The 19,341-nt window shown below is 44.2% G+C and overlaps 2 protein-coding genes across 2 annotated transcripts in view; one reads left to right on the plus strand and one right to left on the minus strand.

The window, feature by feature from the left end:
- CTPS2 (CTP synthase 2) overlaps positions 1-19,341 on the plus strand; it is a 136,733-nt gene that overhangs the window by 64,019 nt on the left and 53,373 nt on the right. The window contains 1 exon segment of the mRNA XM_033200893.1: positions 17,470-17,566. Within this exon segment, the coding sequence (XP_033056784.1) occupies positions 17,470-17,566 (97 nt within the window).
- On the minus strand, positions 1,263-6,618 carry S100G (S100 calcium binding protein G). Its single transcript, XM_033200892.1, has 3 exons — positions 6,536-6,618; positions 5,264-5,407; positions 1,263-1,371 (listed from the first exon to the last, which is right to left on the minus strand). Exons 2-3 carry the CDS (start codon positions 5,396-5,398, stop codon positions 1,267-1,269), a joined length of 240 nt encoding a protein of 79 aa, XP_033056783.1. The 5' UTR covers positions 5,399-5,407; positions 6,536-6,618; the 3' UTR covers positions 1,263-1,266.

Here is a 19,341-nt window from a genome sequence, read left to right on the forward strand (position 1 = left end):
GGAACCCGGGAGGCGGAGCTTGCAGTGAGCTGAGATCCGGCCACTGCACTCCAGTCCGGGAGACAGAGCGAGACTCCGCCTCAAAAAAAAAAAAAAAAAAAAAAAAGAAAGGTTGAGAGAGACTGTTCAAAGGCAACGGGACCCAATACTGATACTTTGATACTTCATGGGTGTTTTGCAGAGGAGAGTTGCGAGGATAAGAAGAAATAAAAATCTAGCTTCTGGGGCACTGCTGTGACCAGGCTATTGGGGTCAGCTTGAGCCATTGGTAACTTGGACAAACTTGAAGTTAACATTTGAACTCTTATCTGGTAAGGGGTAGCAGAAAGTTCCCTTCCTCCTCTGCACTTCTTGCCTCCATATTCCCCACTGTCATCACTTCACCCCCTGCATCCCCCAGCTGGATGCAAAAAGTGGAACTTGAACTTGAGGGCTGGCTGTTTTGTCAGGATACAAGATGCCAAGAGTTGAGAGGGCCCAAGGTCTTCCTGTGATCTTTTATATTACATGTCACATGCCAGAACCACAGCGTTAGGCTGGTAGACACGAGGCCCCCCGGTCGGTGATGAGTGGCCGCCTCTAGGTCCTGTGTTCCTTCTGTGGGGTCATTCATTAAGAAAGCAAGCGAGGTCTGGGAGATAGCGTGATGTCAAGTGTCTGTTTGTGAAGTGTTTTTCTCATTCGCTGGTGGATAGTGTGAGATCAGAGTGGAAATTGGAGATGACCTGAGCACTGAGGAGTTAAGGAAGGAGAGCAAGCAGCAGGGTGATTCTGGCAGAAAAGTGGAGCAAGGGAGTTGGTTTGGCATTTCTGGATTCTTTTCAGGTCTCCCACACCATCTTGTAGTTTTGGGCAGGATCACAGAGCTATCTTGGCCCTCACATTCTTCTTTCTTTTTTTTTTTAAGACGGGGTCTCCCTCTGTGGTCCAGGCTGGAGTGCAGTGGTGTGATTATGGCTCACTGCAACCTTGACCTCCGGGGCTCAAGTGTTCTTCCTGCCTCAGCCTCCCTCTCTCTCTCTCTTTTAAATCTATAGAATTAGTTGAATCAGACTAAGGTACTTTCAAGTCTATTATGTTATGAGGGTCAGTACTTAACAAGTAAGGTATGTCTAATAATTTCTTATTAATGATAACTGAACCTCACAGCCAGATCATTATAATTGCAAAGAATTAAACCAGAGACTTTGGGGGATTCCACATAGGATAAAACCACAGCACAGGCGCTCTTCCTTCGGTGCTCAGGGTTCTATTTTGTTTTCTCCTTCACTGGGATATCTTTTTTACTAATACTTGGAATTCTTCAAAACTAACTTCTCCATCTCCATTCTTGTCCAGTTCTTGAAAGAGATCATCTAGGGTGTTTGGACCCTGTTTTAGATAAAAAAAGAATGGGAGAGGGGAGGGGAGAAAAAATGAATCAGTTACTGCTACACGTTCTCAGAAATTAGAGGCCTTGGGTCTGTGTGCGAAGAAGGCAGCCCAGGTTTCCAGTGAGATGCATCTAATAGCTAACAGAGGGAGACCAGCTTTAGCCATCGTGTTGCTCTGTGTCATAGAACTGGCTACCTTTTTCCCCCCCATATCACACATTTATTATTTTAATACAATGTGTATTTTAATACAGTTGTTTCTTATGTAATCTGGGTCTTTTTCTTTATGCCTCTAAAAACATTCTTCTGAGAAGGGATCTTTGGGCTTCACTGGATTGCCCATGGTGCACAAATAGTTGAGGACCCCTGCCGCAAGGTTTTCCTGGGAGCTGGGTTTGTCTCCTGCTCCAGGGCTAGGGCTGACATATTACATGAGGCAGCAGGCTGGGAGGGCTCCTTCTGTGATCCTTTCGACCACGCTATGAGGGAGATCTACTTTACAGGTGGGGAAACAGGCTCAGAGATAGACGGTCACTTGCTTGAGCGTCCACAGCTGGTTAGCAGAGGGGTTGGGGTCCACACATTGACTCCAGAGCTCAACCCCTTAACTAACCACTGCCCAGTTTTTCCCAAACGCTGAGTTATGCAAAATGACTTTGGCTCAATGGTTCCCATGCTTTAGCATGCATCAGAATCACACGATAGGCTTGCTGGCCTTAGTAAATACAGATTGCCAGCCCCACCTCCAGAGTTTCTGACTCACTAGGCCTGGGGTGGGGCCTGAGAATCTGTACACAAGGTCTTGCTCTGTCACCTGGGCTGGAGTGCAGTGGCATGGTCACAGCTCACTGCAGCTTCCACCTCCTAGGCTCAAATGATCCCTCTGCCTCAGCCTCCCAAGTAGTTGGGACTAAAGGCATGCACCACCACACCCGGCTAATTTTTGAAAATTTTTAATAGAGACAAGGTCTTGCTGTGTTGTCCAGGCTGGAGAATCTATAGTTTCAACAGCTTCCCAGGTGGTGCCAATGCTGCTGCTCTGGGACCACACTTGGAGAACCACTGCTTGAGATGTCATGTGAGATCGTGTGCAGGCTTTTTGACTACTGAACTTCCTGCAGTGTCTTAAGCGGACTTAATTTTTGTCTCTACCATAAAACTCTAACCTTAAAGCCATTACTACTTGGATTTTCAGGTAAGAGTCTATCTGTGCAAAATACTACTTAGAAAACCGATTGAAATAACAGTTCAGTTTGTCAGTTTCAAATTAGACTATATTACATATATGTATATATAAATTGTGGTAAAAACACATAACATTGAATTAATGCTCTTAATCATTTTTAAGCATACAGCTCAGTAGTGCTAAGTAGATTCACAATTTTGTGCAACACATCTCTATGGAAGATCTGTTTTAACCCCTAAGATTCCTACAAAAACACTCAGCACTTTGCTTTGATTACAAGACCAAACTGTAAGTTACTTATTCAGCCTTTGATTTATGAATATGAACACTGTTTTCCTGAAGCCTTTACTAGATTCTAACCATACATGGTGATGATATATGTAAACAGAGTATGGTGGAAAACCTTAGTAATGGAAACCTTATGGAAATATAATCAGGTACATGTAAGTATACTTTCAGAACTTACCATTTGTCTTCCTACCTTGTTCCAGATTATGTCTTATGTACTTTTTGTAGGAAGGACATAAAGTATAGAAAAAGTTACTCATGTTACCTTTTGAGTTACCTTGTTTGAGTACATGGCCTAGGCTTCCTGTTAGATGATTATTTTCTTCCTTTTAGAAAAAAATAAAGGTGGCCGGGCGCGGTGGCTCAAGCCTGTAATCCCAGCACTTTGGGAGGCCGAGACGGGCGGATCACGAGGTCAGGAGATCGAGACCATCCTGGCTAATACGGTGAAACCCTGTCTCTACTGAAAAATACAAAAAAAAAAAACTAGCCGGGCGACGAGGCAGGTGCCTGTAGTCCCAGCTACTCGGGAGGCTGAGGCAGGAGAATGGCGTAAACCCGGGAGGTGGAGCTTGCAGTGAGCTGAGATCCGGCCACTGCACTCCAGCCTGGGTGGCAGAGCGAGACTCCGTCTCAAAAAAAAAAAAAAAAAAAAAAAAAAAAAAAAAAGAAAAAAATAAAGGTTTTTTCAAAATTTAAATGTCTCACTAACTTATTTTGCTTTTCAATTAAAAAGTCCATTTTTCTGCTAGTGATTTTTTTTGTTTGTTTGTTTTGTTTTGTTTTGAGACGGAGTCTCGCTCTGTGGCCCAGGCTGGAGTGCAGTGGCCGGATCTCAGCTCACTGCAAGCTCCGCCTCCCGGGTCTACGCCATTCTCCCGCCTCAGCCTCCGAGTAGCTGGGACTACAGGCGCCCGCCACCTCGCCCGGCTAGTTTTTTGTATTTTTTAGTAGAGACGGGGTTTCACCGTGTTAGCCAGGATGGTCTCGATCTTCTGACCTCGTGATCCGCCCGTCTCGGCCTCCCAAAGTGCTGGGATTACAGGCTTGAGCCACCGCGCCCGGCCTCTGCTAGTGATTTTAACTGTTTTTACAAGTTCTTCTATATTTCAACTATAAGAAAATGAGAAAATATCAGATTATAGGGTCATTGAATTCAACTTTTTTTCTTTTTAGTATTAAAAACAGAAGTCTTTCCAGTTGTCATATTGACAGAAGGGACATTTCTGGTTAAGATCTGGAGAACTGGTTAAAATATTTGAAGAAATGTTCTCTCCTGAAGTTAGAGCTAAATAGTGACTGAGTCATAAGAAACAATTGCATGTCATTTCTGTTGTGAAGATGGTTTTTAATTGCAAAATGACAATGACTCTCTCCTTTGAGTCCTCTGCTTGACTAGGCCCGACCTTGGGCTTCCCTCTCTGTCCTTGTATCTGACCACCCTTAGTATCTGATCACCTGGTCTGCCTTCAGCTAGAATCCTATCAAGGCAATTTAACCAGAAACTCCTTATCCTGGATATTTCCCTGGTAATTTTCCATCCATTGTCCCCCCATCCTGTTCCATGATCATAAACCCCCACTTGTCCATTTAGGAGTTGAGCCCAATCTGTCTCCCCATGGCAAGAACCTGTTTCAGTATGGATCGCCATGGCCCTCCTGGAGTAAGTTGCCTTACCATCTTTAGCAAATGTCCTCAGTCAGTTTTTTCTTTAGCAAAAGGAAAGTACTGTGTATTGGAGAGAGGAGGATCAGCTCTTCTCTCAACTCTGTTGCCTTGAATACATTTTGATTTTGACAACTCTGGGGTGATTTTGATGTGAAACTTTATGGCCCAGGAAATTTAGTCCTTTCTTGAAAGTTGTTTAGAAATGCATGGTTGCCTCATTAACACAAATTTAAGTGATGAACACAAATTTAAATGCTTTTGAAATATAAATGAGTGCTGACAAGGCAATTTGTCAGTGGGTATTCCTAACAGACTGCTAATAAATGTTGGTCTTGTTGAGGGATTTTACGTATAAAAATGAAGCCCATCCAAGGCCAGCTAACACTATTTTGCAGTCCTCTTTGTTTTCCTAAAGCCTGGCACAGAATTACTGAATCCTTGCTGAAGGCCTTAGTGGGTTTGCTTGGTGACTTGTGGGTCTTCCAGGCATAATTTGGCATTGCTTCCATTTACCATGGCTAGTCCTGCACAGTCCTGTGCTGAGGCTGCGGGAGGGATAGAAGGCTTGGCCCTTGTTTTCTGAGAGCTTGCCTTCTGAAATGTGGCCTGACTTAAGGGGAAGAAAGCCCACCTGCATGTGTCCTCCCTCAAGTGATGGTCCTATAAAGCTTTACCAGAGTCCTCTCCCCTCCCTCCCTCCCCTCCCACCATCAGTCCCATTAAGCCGGCTCTACAGATGGCCACTTACTTTGAGTAAACTGGGGAATTCAGCCTGAATTAATAGCTTCAGTTCATCCTTTGACAACTGGTCTGGATCACCTTCTTGGGCTGCATATTTTTCAAAAATCCTCTTCAGTTCCTCAGGAGACTTTTTAGTACTCATTCTGGTGTCCTATAAATTCGGAAGAAAATAAACTTACCAAAAAGCTGAAGCAGAGTTTTGTGCTGAGGGTTGTCAGCAGGATTTTAGTGCCATTGGGCCATTTCCTTGGCATAAATGGGGAAGAATAAGGAAAAGAGAACGTCGGGGTGGGAACAACACCAGTAACTGCCAACATGTTTTAAAATAAGCATCTTAGGCTGGGCACGGTAGCTCATGCCTGTGATTACACCAGCACTTTGGGAGGCCGAGGAGGGTGGATCGCTTGAGGTCAGGAGTTCGAGACCGTGGAAGCCTGGCCAACATGGTGGGACCCTGTCTCTATACCAAAATTAGCCAGGTGTGGTGGCACATGCCTGTAGTCCCAACTACTTGGAAGACTGAGGCAGGAGAATCGCTTGAACCCGGGAGGCAGAGGTTGCAGTGAGTGCGATGCCACTGCACTCCAGCCTGGGCGACAGAGCGAGCCTCCGTCGCAAAACAAAAACAAAAACAAAAAAACAACAACAAAAAAAACTATCTTAGATAGTATGTTAAATGTCTGTTCTTAGAGTACATCTGTTAGGAGATTGGGGGGGATGGTCCTGGAGCCAAACATTTTTATTAGCAATTAATGGCATTCTTCACTTTTTTTTTTTTTTCTTTTTGAGACGGAGTCTCGCTGTCACCCAGGCTGGAGTGCAGTGGCCGGATCTCAACTCACTGCAAGCTCCGCCTCCCAGGTTCACGCCATTCTCCTGCCTCAGCCTCCCGAGTAGCTGGGACTACAGGCGCCGGCCACCACGCCCGGCTAGTTTTTGTATTTTTTAGTAGAGACGGGGTTTCACCGTGTTAGCCAGGATGGTCTTGATCTCCTGACCTCGTGATCCGCCCGTCTCAGCCTCCCAAAGTGCTGGGATTACAGGCTTGAGCCACCACGCCCGGCCCATTCTTCACTTTTATGTACCTGATCTGTACTCTGCAGGCTGTGGTCTTCAAGAATACTTGACCATAGCTTCTAGCTTCTAAATTACAGGGAATATCTTCAGATGGCATAAACTCACCTTCTCCCCAGACCATTATGTTTCACACAATTCTGAAAGGAAGCAGAGTATTCATGCAAACAGAAGGAGCTCTAGGTAGTACCAAAATCACACTAACCTGGTCGCCCAATAGTGAAACAGCTAGAAGAATCAAAGAGGAGTTTGAAGAGCTGAGCAGAATCGTGAGACTTTTATAGTCTTTACAGGCACTCCACCCTGATTATGAACATATCCTTTTGTTGGCCATTTAAGGGTAATTATTAATGGTTTTTGACACCCGGGCTTAAGACTGCGTGAACTCCATGATTAAGGGCAAGATCCAATAAAGGTCCATCTTGACAGCTGCTTCATGGTTCAGAGTCCTAAGTGTAAGCTTGAATTTTTTTCCCCCTGAGATTATGTTTTCCCTCCAATGTATAATTATGATATTTGCTCACAGTTCACATTTCATAAAGCTTAGATATAGAGGATTATTTTCAATTTAGTTGCATATTTAGGCTTTAAAAAATAACTTTCTTCATATCCAGAAAAAAAAAATGCTGCCCTATTCAGTAGCTCATGCCTGTAATCCCAGCACTTTGGGAGGCTAAGGCAGGAGGATGGCTTGAGGTGAGGAGTTTGATACCAGCCTGGTCAACATAGCAAGACCTCATCTCTACTGAAAAATTTAAAAAATCAGCCAGGTGTGGTGGTGCATGCCTGTAGTCCCAGCTACTGTAGAGGCTGAGGTGGGAGGATTCCCTGAGCCTGGGAGGTTGAGGCAAGAGTGAGCCATGATTGTGCCACTGCACTCCAGCCTGTGTGATAGAGTGAGATCCTGTCTGTAAAAAAAAAAAAATACTGTCATAGAAGGACAATATTACATAGTTTAAAAAATTACAGTATGGCCATTGAAGTCCTTCTGATGTCTTTACATATTAGCGGTTTAAATATTTGAATACATGAATGAATGAATGGAAGTATTGCTTCAGAAGCAGGTTTAAGAAGTGGAAAGAAGATACTCAGTACTTTGTGGTTTTATTTGGCAAATCAAAATATTGAGTAACATGGTCATTTTTTCAGCGCTTTTATTATTTGTTGGTCCCATGTCTGCTTTTTATTCTCATTATCCTTTTCCTTACCAAATATATTTGTTACCATTCGAAAAACTTGTGAGAACACTTGACTTACTCTTGTTCAATTGAAATACTTCAAACTTTTTGGAACTGCCGTGATTTAAAATTGCCAAGGCAATTGATTTCTACTGGAAAGAGTTCCATGAAATAAGTAGGACGTTTCCAAGGTACATTGATCTAATGCTGATTGTAACTCACAGGAAGGGGTTCCAGGTGGATTTTAAGAGCACTTTACAGCTTTGAAACACTTGTACACTTCCACACTTAAATAATTTTCTCTGACTCTGCCTTATATCACCTACAAACTGAGGACTGAACTATTGGGACCGTATTGTTCCCTGATGTTTCTTTTTTTTTTTTTTTTTTTTTGGGACCGTATTGTTCCCTGATGTTTCTCAGCTCTAAAATTCTAGGGCCTTATTTACATTGGAGAACAAATGGGAAATCTAATAGAATTCCTTAAAAGCTTCCCGCCAATCTTGAGCATTATCATTCCATGTGTCTTTGCTGTCTTGTATATATTCTTCTTGTTTTTATTATGCATTCTTTGACTTGCTATGTACCAATATAGAATATGTATAACTCACTGGTTGGAGTAAAGAAAGGCATTTATTTTTAGTTATAAGATTTTACACAAAAATATTCTGATTTTGGCAATACATTTTAATCAAGATTTTAGAAAATTGCCAGTGTTTTTACACATATGTTCTGTTTTCCTGGGAGGAAGTAGGCTTTTGTGCTTAATCATAACAAGAACTATCTTTTTTTTTAACATCTTTTAAAAAATATTTCAAATCTACAGGAAAGTGGCAAGAATAGTGCAATGAACGCCAGTCTGCCATTCAACTAGATTCACTAAGTGCTAACATCTCCACATTTGCTTTCTCTTTCTCTGGACAGACACTTTCCTCCGCCCCTGAGTCATTTGAGAATGAATTACAAACATCCAGATGCTTCCCCCCAAACACCTCAGCATCTGTCTCCTAAGGACAAAGACATTCTCCTATGTAACCACAATGCCATTATCATAGCCCATGTCAAATCTCCCCAGTTGTTGAACAGCATCTTAAATCATCTTTTCTCTCAAATTACCACTTGTGAGCTAAAATCAAATGGGGTGATTATTGCATTTCTTGCATCTGGTTTTTTTGTTTGTTTTTTTGAGGCTGCTTCACTGTGTCACTCAGGTTGGAGTGCAGTGGCACAAACACAGCTCACTGCAGCCTCAACCTCCCCGGCTCAGGTGATCCTCCTACGTCAGTCTTCCGAGTAGCTGGGGCTACAGGCATGCACCACCACACCCAGATAATTTGGTTTTTTTTGTATTTCTTGTAGAGAAATACAACATGGGTTTTGCTGTGTTGCCCAGGATGGTCTCCAACTCCTGGGCTCAAATGATCTGCCCGCCTCAGTCTCCCAAAGTGCTGGGATTACAGGCGTGAGCCACTGCACCTGGCCTGTTTTTTGCATCTGTATTCAAGAAATGATTTTAATAACTGTATGTCATCTTAGTAACGATATGTTTGATGAAAGATAACATGTTCTATATAACACACCATATATTACATATGACGTGTGTATGTATATATATAAATTATCTCTAAGAAAAACTTTTGGAGCAGTATTGGTTAATAGTTTTTTAGGCTACCAATCTCTTATTTCAAGGGACAACTTCTGATTAGAATTGGCCCAATGCAGCTGGGCGCGGTGGCTCACGCCTGTAATCCCAGCACTTTGGGATGCCGAGGTGGGCGGATCACCTGAGGTCAGGAGTTTGAGACCAGCCTGACCAACATGGAGAAACCCCATCTCTACTAAAAATACAAAAATTAGCCGGGCATGGTGGTGCATGCTTGTAATCCCAGCTACTCGGGAGGCTGAGGCAGGAGAATTGCTTGAACCCTGGAGGTGGAGGTTGCGTTGAGCCGAGATCGTGCCATTACACTCCAGCCTGGGCAACAAGAGTGAAACTTTGTCTAAAAAAAAAAAAAAAAAAAAAAAAAAAAAGAATGGGCCCAATGCTGCCTATTGTCAGAATTTATATTTGCAGCCAATGCTAGCAAAACTTGAACCTGAAAAACAGCCTGTGGGGCTTCTTAAGTTTTTACTTGTTCACTTCTACCAGTCACATCTCTTGTCTCTTATTTTTCTCCTTACTCATAGACTTAAAAGCATGAAGGTAAACTTGCACTTGGAAACATGAAAAATCCACTAATAGATACTCTCGTGAAACATTAACTAAAAATATATGGAGACAAGTGATAAATACAGGGTGTGTTCACAAGAGTGCGTTTTGAAACTAGAGAAAGGGGGAAAATGTCAGGCACAAGGGTGGTAATGGAAAAATGGAGAGGCAAAGGTTATTATCACCTCACTGTTCAATTGTTGATCTTTGGACAGACTTAATTTTTCCTAGGAAAGCCAAGGGTAACATATTTTAAGAGCTCTGGGCACCACAGGCTTCTCTGGGTTATTCTGCTTGAAGTTGACAGCATGGAGTATCTTGAAAAGCACCTTCAGGAAGAGGGTACAGTGTTAGTACCTGGTCCATGCAAAACAAAATGGGTGTGAAATGCTATCCATGGGTTCTTACTATCTTTGATCCTGAAGTTTAAAAGAGATCTTGAATACTCAAACGCAACTTTCCCAGAAAGTATAGCTTGCTTGTCACCTGACCTGGTGTCTACCTTCCCTGGACCTTCAGACAAAGCTCACTTCCAACCTTTGCCTGGGCTGTGAGGCTCACTTCTTTTGGGTCAGCCTGTGCTCACCTTCAGCAGTTGAGTTCCCAGAGGCCTCCTGACCATAGCCTATGCTTCTTGAGGGCATATTTTTACCATGGGCAGTGTGCTGACCTGGGCATCCAACTCCCATGGCCTCATTAAATCCTTGCTGCAACTTTATGAAGTGGATGCTGTTGGTCCCCCCAGTCTGTAGAGACATCCAAGGACCTGCTCAAGGTCACATTGCTGGTCAGTAGTAGAGCTGGAATTCAAGTTCAGGCCCAGCCTGCACCCTCAACCACCATGCCACATGCCCCTCCCAGGAGAAGGGCTTCTCTGAGGACAACTGTTGTATGTTAACATTAGGACCACAAGTAGTATCACACTTAAGTGTTATGTTTACATCTGGAGGTATAAGAAGATTCTTTTCTGAGGTCTAAGAAAGTTATTTTCCTGATGAAAATGATATAGGCTTTTGTCTGTTTTGAGCTGTTATAACAGAGTACCTGAGACTGGCTAATTTATAAAGAAAAGAAATTATTTCCTCACAGTTCTGGAGGGTGGCTGGGAAGTCCAAGATCAAGGTGCTGGCATCTGGTGAGGGCCTTCTTGCTGTGTCATCATGTGGTGGAAGGTATCACATGGGTGAGAGAGAGGGAGGGGGACTGAGCTCATCCTTTTACCAGGAACCCATTCCCATTAATAACTAACTATTCCAATGATAATGGCATTAATCCACTCATGGGGGCAGAGCTCTTATAACTTAATTGCTTCTTAAAGGTTCCAACTCTCAACACTGTTGCACTGGGGATTAAGCTTGCAACGCATCAACTTTGGGGAATGCATTCAAACCATAGCAGCCTTCTTTTACCAGTGGGGAAAAAACCAAGTTTAAAAGACTGGAAAAATACATATGTACTTATGGGACTGCTCATTGGTTTCCCCATTGTAGATCCCATTCTCACACTACTTGGTGACACAACGCAGGTTGGAAGCCAGAAATGGGAAAAACACTGCTTTAGGTTAGAGGCAGGACTCTGTCAGGCAGGACTGGGCATAGTGTGTACTCGGCCTCTGAGCAGGGCACCATCCCTCCCTTCCCGTCTGCTGAAGTGACTTACCTGCAACTTGGGACATCCATGAGTATCTCAGACACCCCTCTGCTACTCTCTGGCCCACTGACCCATCCCTTAGTCTCCTCTGTTAGTTTTTAATACATTTAAAACACTGGGAGATTCCATTATTGAGTACTTGATCTGAACTGACACTGTGTTGAACTCCTCGGTGGAGATGGAAAATAAAAAGATCTAATCCTTGTGCTTGATGAACCTACACTTAATTTTTGAGAGGAGATGCATTTATGAAATAATAGAGGAAGTTAAAGCTGTTTGTAGTAAATAACGGTATTAGATTCCTATGGTTGTTGTAACGAATTACCACAAACACAGTGACTTGAAACACATACACATTTCTTCTGGAAGTCAGAGGTATAAAGTGGGTTGGCAGGGCAGTGTTCCTTCTGGAGGGTGTAGGAGAGAATCCGTTTCCTTGCTTTTTCTGGCTTCTAGAGGCCACTTGCACATGGCCGTCCTCCATCTTCAAAGCCAGCAGCATAGCATCTTCCAGTCTATCTGATCTCTACTTTGTGGTCATATCCCCTTTTCTGACCCTGACCCTCCTGCCTCTCTCATTTATGAGCCTTTGTGGTTACACTGGGCCCACCCTGATAATCCAGAATCTTCCCTCCTCCAGAACCTCAATTTACAGGCTGGGCATGGTGGCTCATTCCTGTAATCCCAGCACTTTGGGAGGCCAAGGCTGGAGGATCATTTGAAGCCAGGAGTTCAAGACCAGCCTGGGCAACATGGCGAAACCCCATCTCTACAAAAAAATACCAAAAAATTAGCCAGACATGGTGGCATGCACCTGTGGCCCCAGCTACTTGGAAGGCTGAGGTGGGAGGATCACTTGAAGCCAGGAGTCAGAGGCTGTAATGAGCTGTGATCATGCCACTGCACCCCAGCCTTGGAGACAGAGTGAGAGCCTGTCTCCAAAAAAAAAAAAAAAAAAATTCCTCAACTTAATCACATCTGCAAGTCCCTTTTGCCACAGATTCATAGGTTTCAGGGACTAGGATGTGGATAGCTTTGGGGTGGGGGAGGCATTATTCAGTCTCCTACAATGAGTTACTGAAAATGAATTGACAATGTATAGGTTATTTATTTGGTAGGCTGAGCATAATAATGGCATTAATTATGAGGCAGTAAGGGGAACTGGAGGGAGCCCCTAAAGCCTGAGGAATGGGAGGGAGAAGGCATCTTGGGAAAAGTAGAGAAGGAGGCGGTCTGTGTGTAGTATGGTGGTGGGTAGGAGAGCGGAGGTGCCATTGACAATGGCCCCAGCAGCTGAGGTAGAAGCTACAGGTTAGAATACACAAGGAGGGCATGGCTAGTCTGGGCTCCTGTGTGAGGTAGGACCTGAGAGCCACCCAGAAGAGTTTAGGTTTAGTCTGTAGTGATGGAGGCTGCTGGAGCTAGCAGTGTAACCCAACATTAGGGAAAGTAATGCTGATGTAAAACTGCTTGATACTTTATGTACAACTTGGATATGACTTAGAATCAAAGTCAGAATCAGGCTTGAAAACCTAATGAGTAGTAGGAAAGGAATGAGTTGGAGAATACTTGTAAAGAATACTAGAGGAGGCCAGGCGTGGTGGCTCATGCCTAGAATTCCAGCACTTTGGGAGGCCAAGGCGGGCAGATTGCTTCAGCCCAGGAATTCAAGACCAGCCTGGGCAACATGCTGAAACCCTGATGCTACAAAATGGAAAGAAAAAATGCTAGAGGAAATTGCTGTGTGTTGCCTAAGAGTCTGGAAATAGAAATAGCTGCTGGTGAGTAGGCTTTCCCTTTGTCTCCAGGTGAAATATTCACAGATAAGGAACAAGAGGAAAGCCAGGCTTACCAGGGCAGGGCAGGTAGGTCCCGTCAGGAATTTCACTATTGCTAAGAGAACCTCACTCCTGTAGACTTTGTTGTTTAAGGCACTTGGGATGCTGTAAAGTCTTGAACTCATTACACTTTTATTATGGGCTGCAGAAAACATCAGTAAAGGTTATTAGTGCCATATTTATCCTTACATGCTGCTTTTACATCTCCTAAAGCTTTATCACTTATTGATCCTTTCTTATTTTTCTTGTGCTATACGGCTCAGTTCCAGAGAGGACAGATCTGGGGATCAGATGACAGCCAGTATTTAGGCTGAATTAGAGGAAGCAAAGGCAATCGTTTTGCAACAGAAGATGCATTTTCCTTTCAGATGCATCTAGATCTAGAGTGTTTTGGAAATGTTGGTGTTAAATCTAAAGCATATTTGAGATTATTTCTTTAACCACCCCAGTAATGATAAAATAGGTATGTTTTGAAACTGTGATGTTCTTCTGTCTCTCAGGCTTTTAGTAGAAGGAATGCAGGGAAGAAAGACATTTTTGTTAATTTTTGCTGCTGAATCAGGTTGCTTATAGCCCAAGAGGCAGCCACCCATCATCATCTTGTAGGATCTAGCTTGTAGGATCATCTGATAACTCTGCAAGGCAGCTGGTGTGTCAGGCTTGGGCACCATAGTCTCTGCCCTCCCCCGACCTTCCCCTTCCTGGGCGTTGGGGTTCCACCAGCTGGTGCCTGGCGGTGTTCTTCTTTGCCTGAGTATGCAATGGTGATTCCCAGATGAGACCTCCTAAGCTAGGCCCACACAGAACCCTCCTGTTCCCTCACTCCATCAGCGACTTGTCTGTCAATTCTCTCCCTGCTTTTCTCCTTTCACTGATGTTCAGGGCAACATTGGTACTGGAGACCTGTTTTCACCTGCTTCCCACCTCTTCTCTAGCATTTTTTGCCTTATCTAATGGTTCCTACTCTAGCATGTTTTAATCAGAGGATTACAGTGGCGTTTATACCTGGATTTCTTTCTGTGCTATCATTTCAGGAGAAGGTAGTGTTTATTACTTCTGAAAACAGCAGGGATAATGTGAACTAATACTCTAGTGTAAGGCCTAAATACTACATTTTACTCTTGATGACTTAAACTTGTATTTTCTTTTTTTTTTTTTTTTTGAGACGGAGTCTTGCTCTGTCGCCCAGGCTGGAGTGCAGTGGCCGGATCTCAGCTCACTGCAAGCTCCGCCTCCCAGGTTCACGCCATTCTCCTGCCTCAGCCTCCCGAGTAGCTGGGACTACAGTCGCCCGCCACCTCGCCCGGCTAGTTTTTTGTATTATTTAGTAGAGATGGGGTTTCACTGTGTTAGCCAGGATGGTCTCAATCTCCTGACCTCGTGATCCACCCGTCTCGGCCTCCCAAAGTGCTGGGATTACAGGCTTGAGCCACCACGCCCGGCCTAAACTTGTATTTTCATTGGTAAAATACTATGTGCAAAGTTTAAAAAGCCAACAGTTCTGAAAAGTCTGTAATGACAAAGTCATTAATTCTCACTCCCTCTCTACCACTCTTTAGCTTCTTCTAGCTCTTTCTCCTAGTGTTTGTCTCCATGTTGCTAAATAATCTCATAGTATTCTTTGAGGACTTTTTAGACTTCTCTCACTTTGTTGAAGGAGTTTTTAATGCTCTTAGGCAGCCCCTATGCCTACTGCATTTTCCTTCTCTCCCCACCTCCCACCTCCCCACCCCCTACACTTGACTTTTGGAAATATTTTCTGGTCTTAAAGTGCTTGTCAAGTTCATCCCAAGTAAGCAGTAAGGCAGGTTTCCTGTTGTTTTTCTTCACATTTTTGAGACAAGGTCTTGCTTTGTTGCCCAGGCTGGAGTGCAGTGGTGTGATCATAGCTCACTGCAACCTCTGCCTCCTAGGCTCAAGCAATCTTTCCACCTCAGCCTCCTGAGTAGCTGGGACTACAGCCTGTGTCACCACACCCAGCTAATTTTTGTATTTTTTGTAGAGACCATGTTGTCCAGTCTGGTCTTGAACTTCTGGCTCAAGTGATCTGTCTGCCTTGGTCTCCCAAAGTGTTGGGATTGCAGGCATGAGCCACTGCACCTGGCCTCCTGTTCTTAGTTGGCTAATTTTACTCTAATCTCAATGCTTCACACCAGAATGTTTCTTGAATACCAACCTTGCCAGTAACTGAACAAACTACATGTAAAGACTCTTCTTGGTTATTGGAACCCAACACAGTGTGGAAGGGTAGACTGAAGAGTCATAGTGCACTTCTATCAAGAAGTTAGGGGAGGTTATCCCTGTAGTCTGCCTAGATGGTTCAGGTTGTCTGAAACTTAAATGGAAGTTGAGGCTCTGAATACACGTGGTACTTCTGAATCTGTGGCAGGTAGTGCAGTCTTACCTGATTTAGAGAAGACATAGAGAGGCCAGGCATCTATGTGCAACTCAGCTTCATCAGCCAGAAGCAAATGCCCTCTCTCACCTCACCCCAGTAGTACTTAACCTAGCCATAATTAGCCAACCAAAGATAGGAACAAGATGCCAAGGCCAAGAGCACTTGAGAATTGAGCACTCCATCTAACAAGGGAGGTCATCGAGTTTCTTCTCCACCCTTTCCCTGAAGTAACTCTTGGAGCGAGCTCGGGACACTGGGTTCAGATGGCTCGGAAAGTTCTGGGGCACTAATAAGATCAGACATTTTCTTGGGAATTTTTTACCTCAGAAAATTCCAGTTGTCAAAGATTCCTGTAGAGCAATGTGTGGCAATTACAGTATGGGAAAAACAACAACAGCAACAGCAAAGGAAAGGTTTTATGAGAGGGAAGCTCAAGCAATTCCATTAGAACAGGTTGACTCACCCAACTGTAGTCTGTTCTAACAACTTTAGAAAAGAAGATGAAATGAACCATGAGATCATAGTGAACAGAACTGAGAAAACGGATGAATTACGAGACAAGCTTTTCATAAAAATCACCTGTTTCTCAATTTCTGCGGTGTGATTGCGATCATAAACATAAAGCCACTCCGGCTCTCAAAGATTGACTGTCTCTCCCACAAAGCACTCGCCAGACACAAACTGAGAGAAGGGCAGGGATGGGGAAGAACCTCGTTCTGTGAGGGCACAGATAGAGGACACTGACTCGGCTACGGTTCCCAGAAATACCAGCTCCTGGAGTGGCTGATGTTGGATAGTTGAGCTAAAATTTCAGGGTTAAGGATGGTTTCATTTGAGGAATGGGAGGAGATTGTCCAGGCAGAAGGCATAGCATGTGCCAAGTCGCCATGGCAGGAAGAAAGGAGATGCAGTTGAAAAACTCAAAGAACCAGCTCTCAGGATGAGAGGGGCAGGGAATCTGAGATAAGGCTGGAGGGTTAGGCTGGCCCGATACCATGAGGTCAAGGGTTTCAAGCAAGAAAAAATGCCGCACTAAGATTTGCTGTGTGAATAGACCACTCTGCCTGTAGTAGGCAGGGTGTGCTGGGGCCATGGGAGTGTTGAGTGGCCAGTCAGTGAGCCATTGCTGTAGCCTGGGGGAGGGCTGGAGAAAAGTGGATGGATGTGGGAATTTTGGAGGGGGTGAATCCACAGGACTTGACAGGGTGGCTATGAGGGAGAGGGAGTGATCAAGGATGCCACTTAAGTTTCTGACCCACAGAGTGTGCTAGACTGGATGATACTACTTTTTCTTTTTCTTTTTTCTTTTCTTTTGTCTCATCTTCCTTCCTTCTTTCTTTCTCTCTCTCTCTCTCTCTCTCTTTCTTTCTTTCTTTCTTCTTCTTTTTTGGAATCCCTCTAATGGTTTTCTAAAAATAGGTTCTTTTGGTATACCTTTCCACAGTACAAGTACTGATAGATTTGCTTATGGAAAATCTTTAGGGAATGCACTGGGCAGTGGGAAGAGGGTTATCACGAAAGATGTGAACACTGATGTGGGAGGCCTCAGCAATCCAGATATTGAAGTGGGAGGACTACTTAGAACTGACAGTTTGAGTAATGGCAGGAGAGACATCATCAAGATGCTCCTGATGCGTTATTTATAAGTGATTTAAATGAAAGATGAGAAGCAGATGGAAAGGAAGTACAATGTGCGGTGTGTCTACATCATGCCTGTGTTTGAACATAATCATTGGAAAGACTGATCAAATGTTATAGTTTAGGGACCATGCTTACCCAATGATCATTCCTTTAAAAGTAAAGCTTGAAATTTGGGAAATGACATTTTTACAAGATGGCAAAACTGAACTTGTTTTGTTTTCTAAGGTGATTGATATGCCTGAGCACAACCCTGGCAATTTGGGAGGAACAATGAGACTGGGAATAAGAAGAACTGTTTTCAAAACTGAAAATTCAATATTAAGTAAGTTTCCCATGTTGTTTATTTTACAAGACGTCGGATGTCGCTCATGTGACTGCAGGTGCCCCATACTCTGGGTGGTGGAGACTCACCCCTGCCCCTTCCAGCATCCTTGGAGGGCCCTGATTCTCCCTCTTCCCATCTCCCTTACCCTCACTGACCCTCTGCTCTGGGCATTCCTCTCCCTAGTAAGCTTCTCCCTTGGGCTGGCCTCAGTAGAACACATTGAATGCCCCTCCGCATTTGATCTGCATGACTACCTCCTGTTCATTGGGCTGTTTTGTGAGTTACCGATGCTCCTGGAGATGAACTTGGACTGGGAGAGAGAGCCCTGATTCACACTCAGTTCTTTTGAATCCATGGTTCTCTCCTTTACATTTGAACCGGTTCCCTGTTTAATGTCTGTTTACCTGGTCTTAGTGACTCACAAATGAGCTTCCAAGTAGGAGGGCAGTTGTGCATCTCAGAGGCATATTTCTCTGTTCCCTGGCAGCCCCAGTGTGGGGAGATGGCTTTTGCCATTTGCTATTTGCTGATCGCTCCACTCCCCGAAAGGTTAATTCTAATTTCTGTGGAACTGTTTTCATAAATTAGCATATTACATAAGAATAACTTATTGTTTAAAACAAACCAAAGCCTTTAATTCAATTTAATAATTATATCTTGAGTGCCCACTCTGTGCCATGTGCAGATATAATAGTGACCAGGACAGATACCAGCCCTGCCTTCCTAGGGCCTCAAAAACAAGCGGAAGAAATGTGACAAAAGGGGAAGGCAGATTGCTAAGGAGACCGGATGCTCAGGAATTGTGAGTGCTCAGTGTCATTTTCATGAAATTATAAGAATCCCTTAGAATCCTGTGAAGTTATAAGAATTCTTTAGAAAATGCCTTCTGGCCGGGCGCGGTGGCTCAAGCCTGTAATTCCAGCACTTTGGGAGGCCGAGATGGGCGGATCACGAGGTCAGGAGATCGAGACCATCCTGGCTAACACGGTGAAACCCCGTCTCTACTAAAAAAATACAAAAAACTAGCCGGGCACGGTGGTGGGCACCTGTAGTCCCAGCTACTCGGGAGGCTAAGGCAGGAGAATGGCGTAAACCCGGGAGGCGGAGCTTGTAGTGAGCTGAGATCCAGCCACTGCACTCCAGCCCGGGCAATAGAGCGAGACTCCGTCTCAAAAAAAAAAAAAAAAAATTGATGATTTTATTATTTTTATGAATCTTAACACAGCACCAAAGCTTGTTTTGAAAATTTTGAAAACAACTTTATTGAGATATAATTCATCATATAATTCATCTATTAGTAGTGTACAATTCACTGATTTTTTTTTTTTTTTTTGAGACGGAGTCTCACTCTGTCGCCCAGGCTGGAGTGCAGTGGCGCGATCTCGGCTCACTGCAATCTCCGCCTCCCAGGTTCACGCCATTCTCCTGCCTCAGCCTCCCGAGTAGCTGGGACTACAGGCACTTGCCGACTTTTTTTTTTTTTTTTTTTGAGACGGAGTCTTGCTCTGTCGCCCGGCTGGAGTGCAGTGGCCGGATCTCAGCTCACTGCAAGCTCCGCCTCCCGGGTTTACGCCATTCTCCTGCCTTAGCCTCCGGAGTAGCTGGGACTACAGGCGCCCGCCACCTCGCCCGGCTAGTTTTTTGTATTTTTAGTAGAGACGGGGTTTCACCGTGTTAGCCAGGATGGTCCCGATCTCCTGACCTCGTGATCTGCCCGTCTCAGCCTCCCAAAGTGCTGGGATTACAGGCTTGAGCCACCGCGCCTGGCTATT

This window comes from Trachypithecus francoisi, unplaced genomic scaffold (genome assembly GCF_009764315.1).
Source record: "Trachypithecus francoisi isolate TF-2019V2 unplaced genomic scaffold, Tfra_2.0 Lachesis_group6, whole genome shotgun sequence".
In the NCBI taxonomy this organism is placed as follows: Eukaryota; Metazoa; Chordata; class Mammalia; order Primates; family Cercopithecidae; genus Trachypithecus; species Trachypithecus francoisi.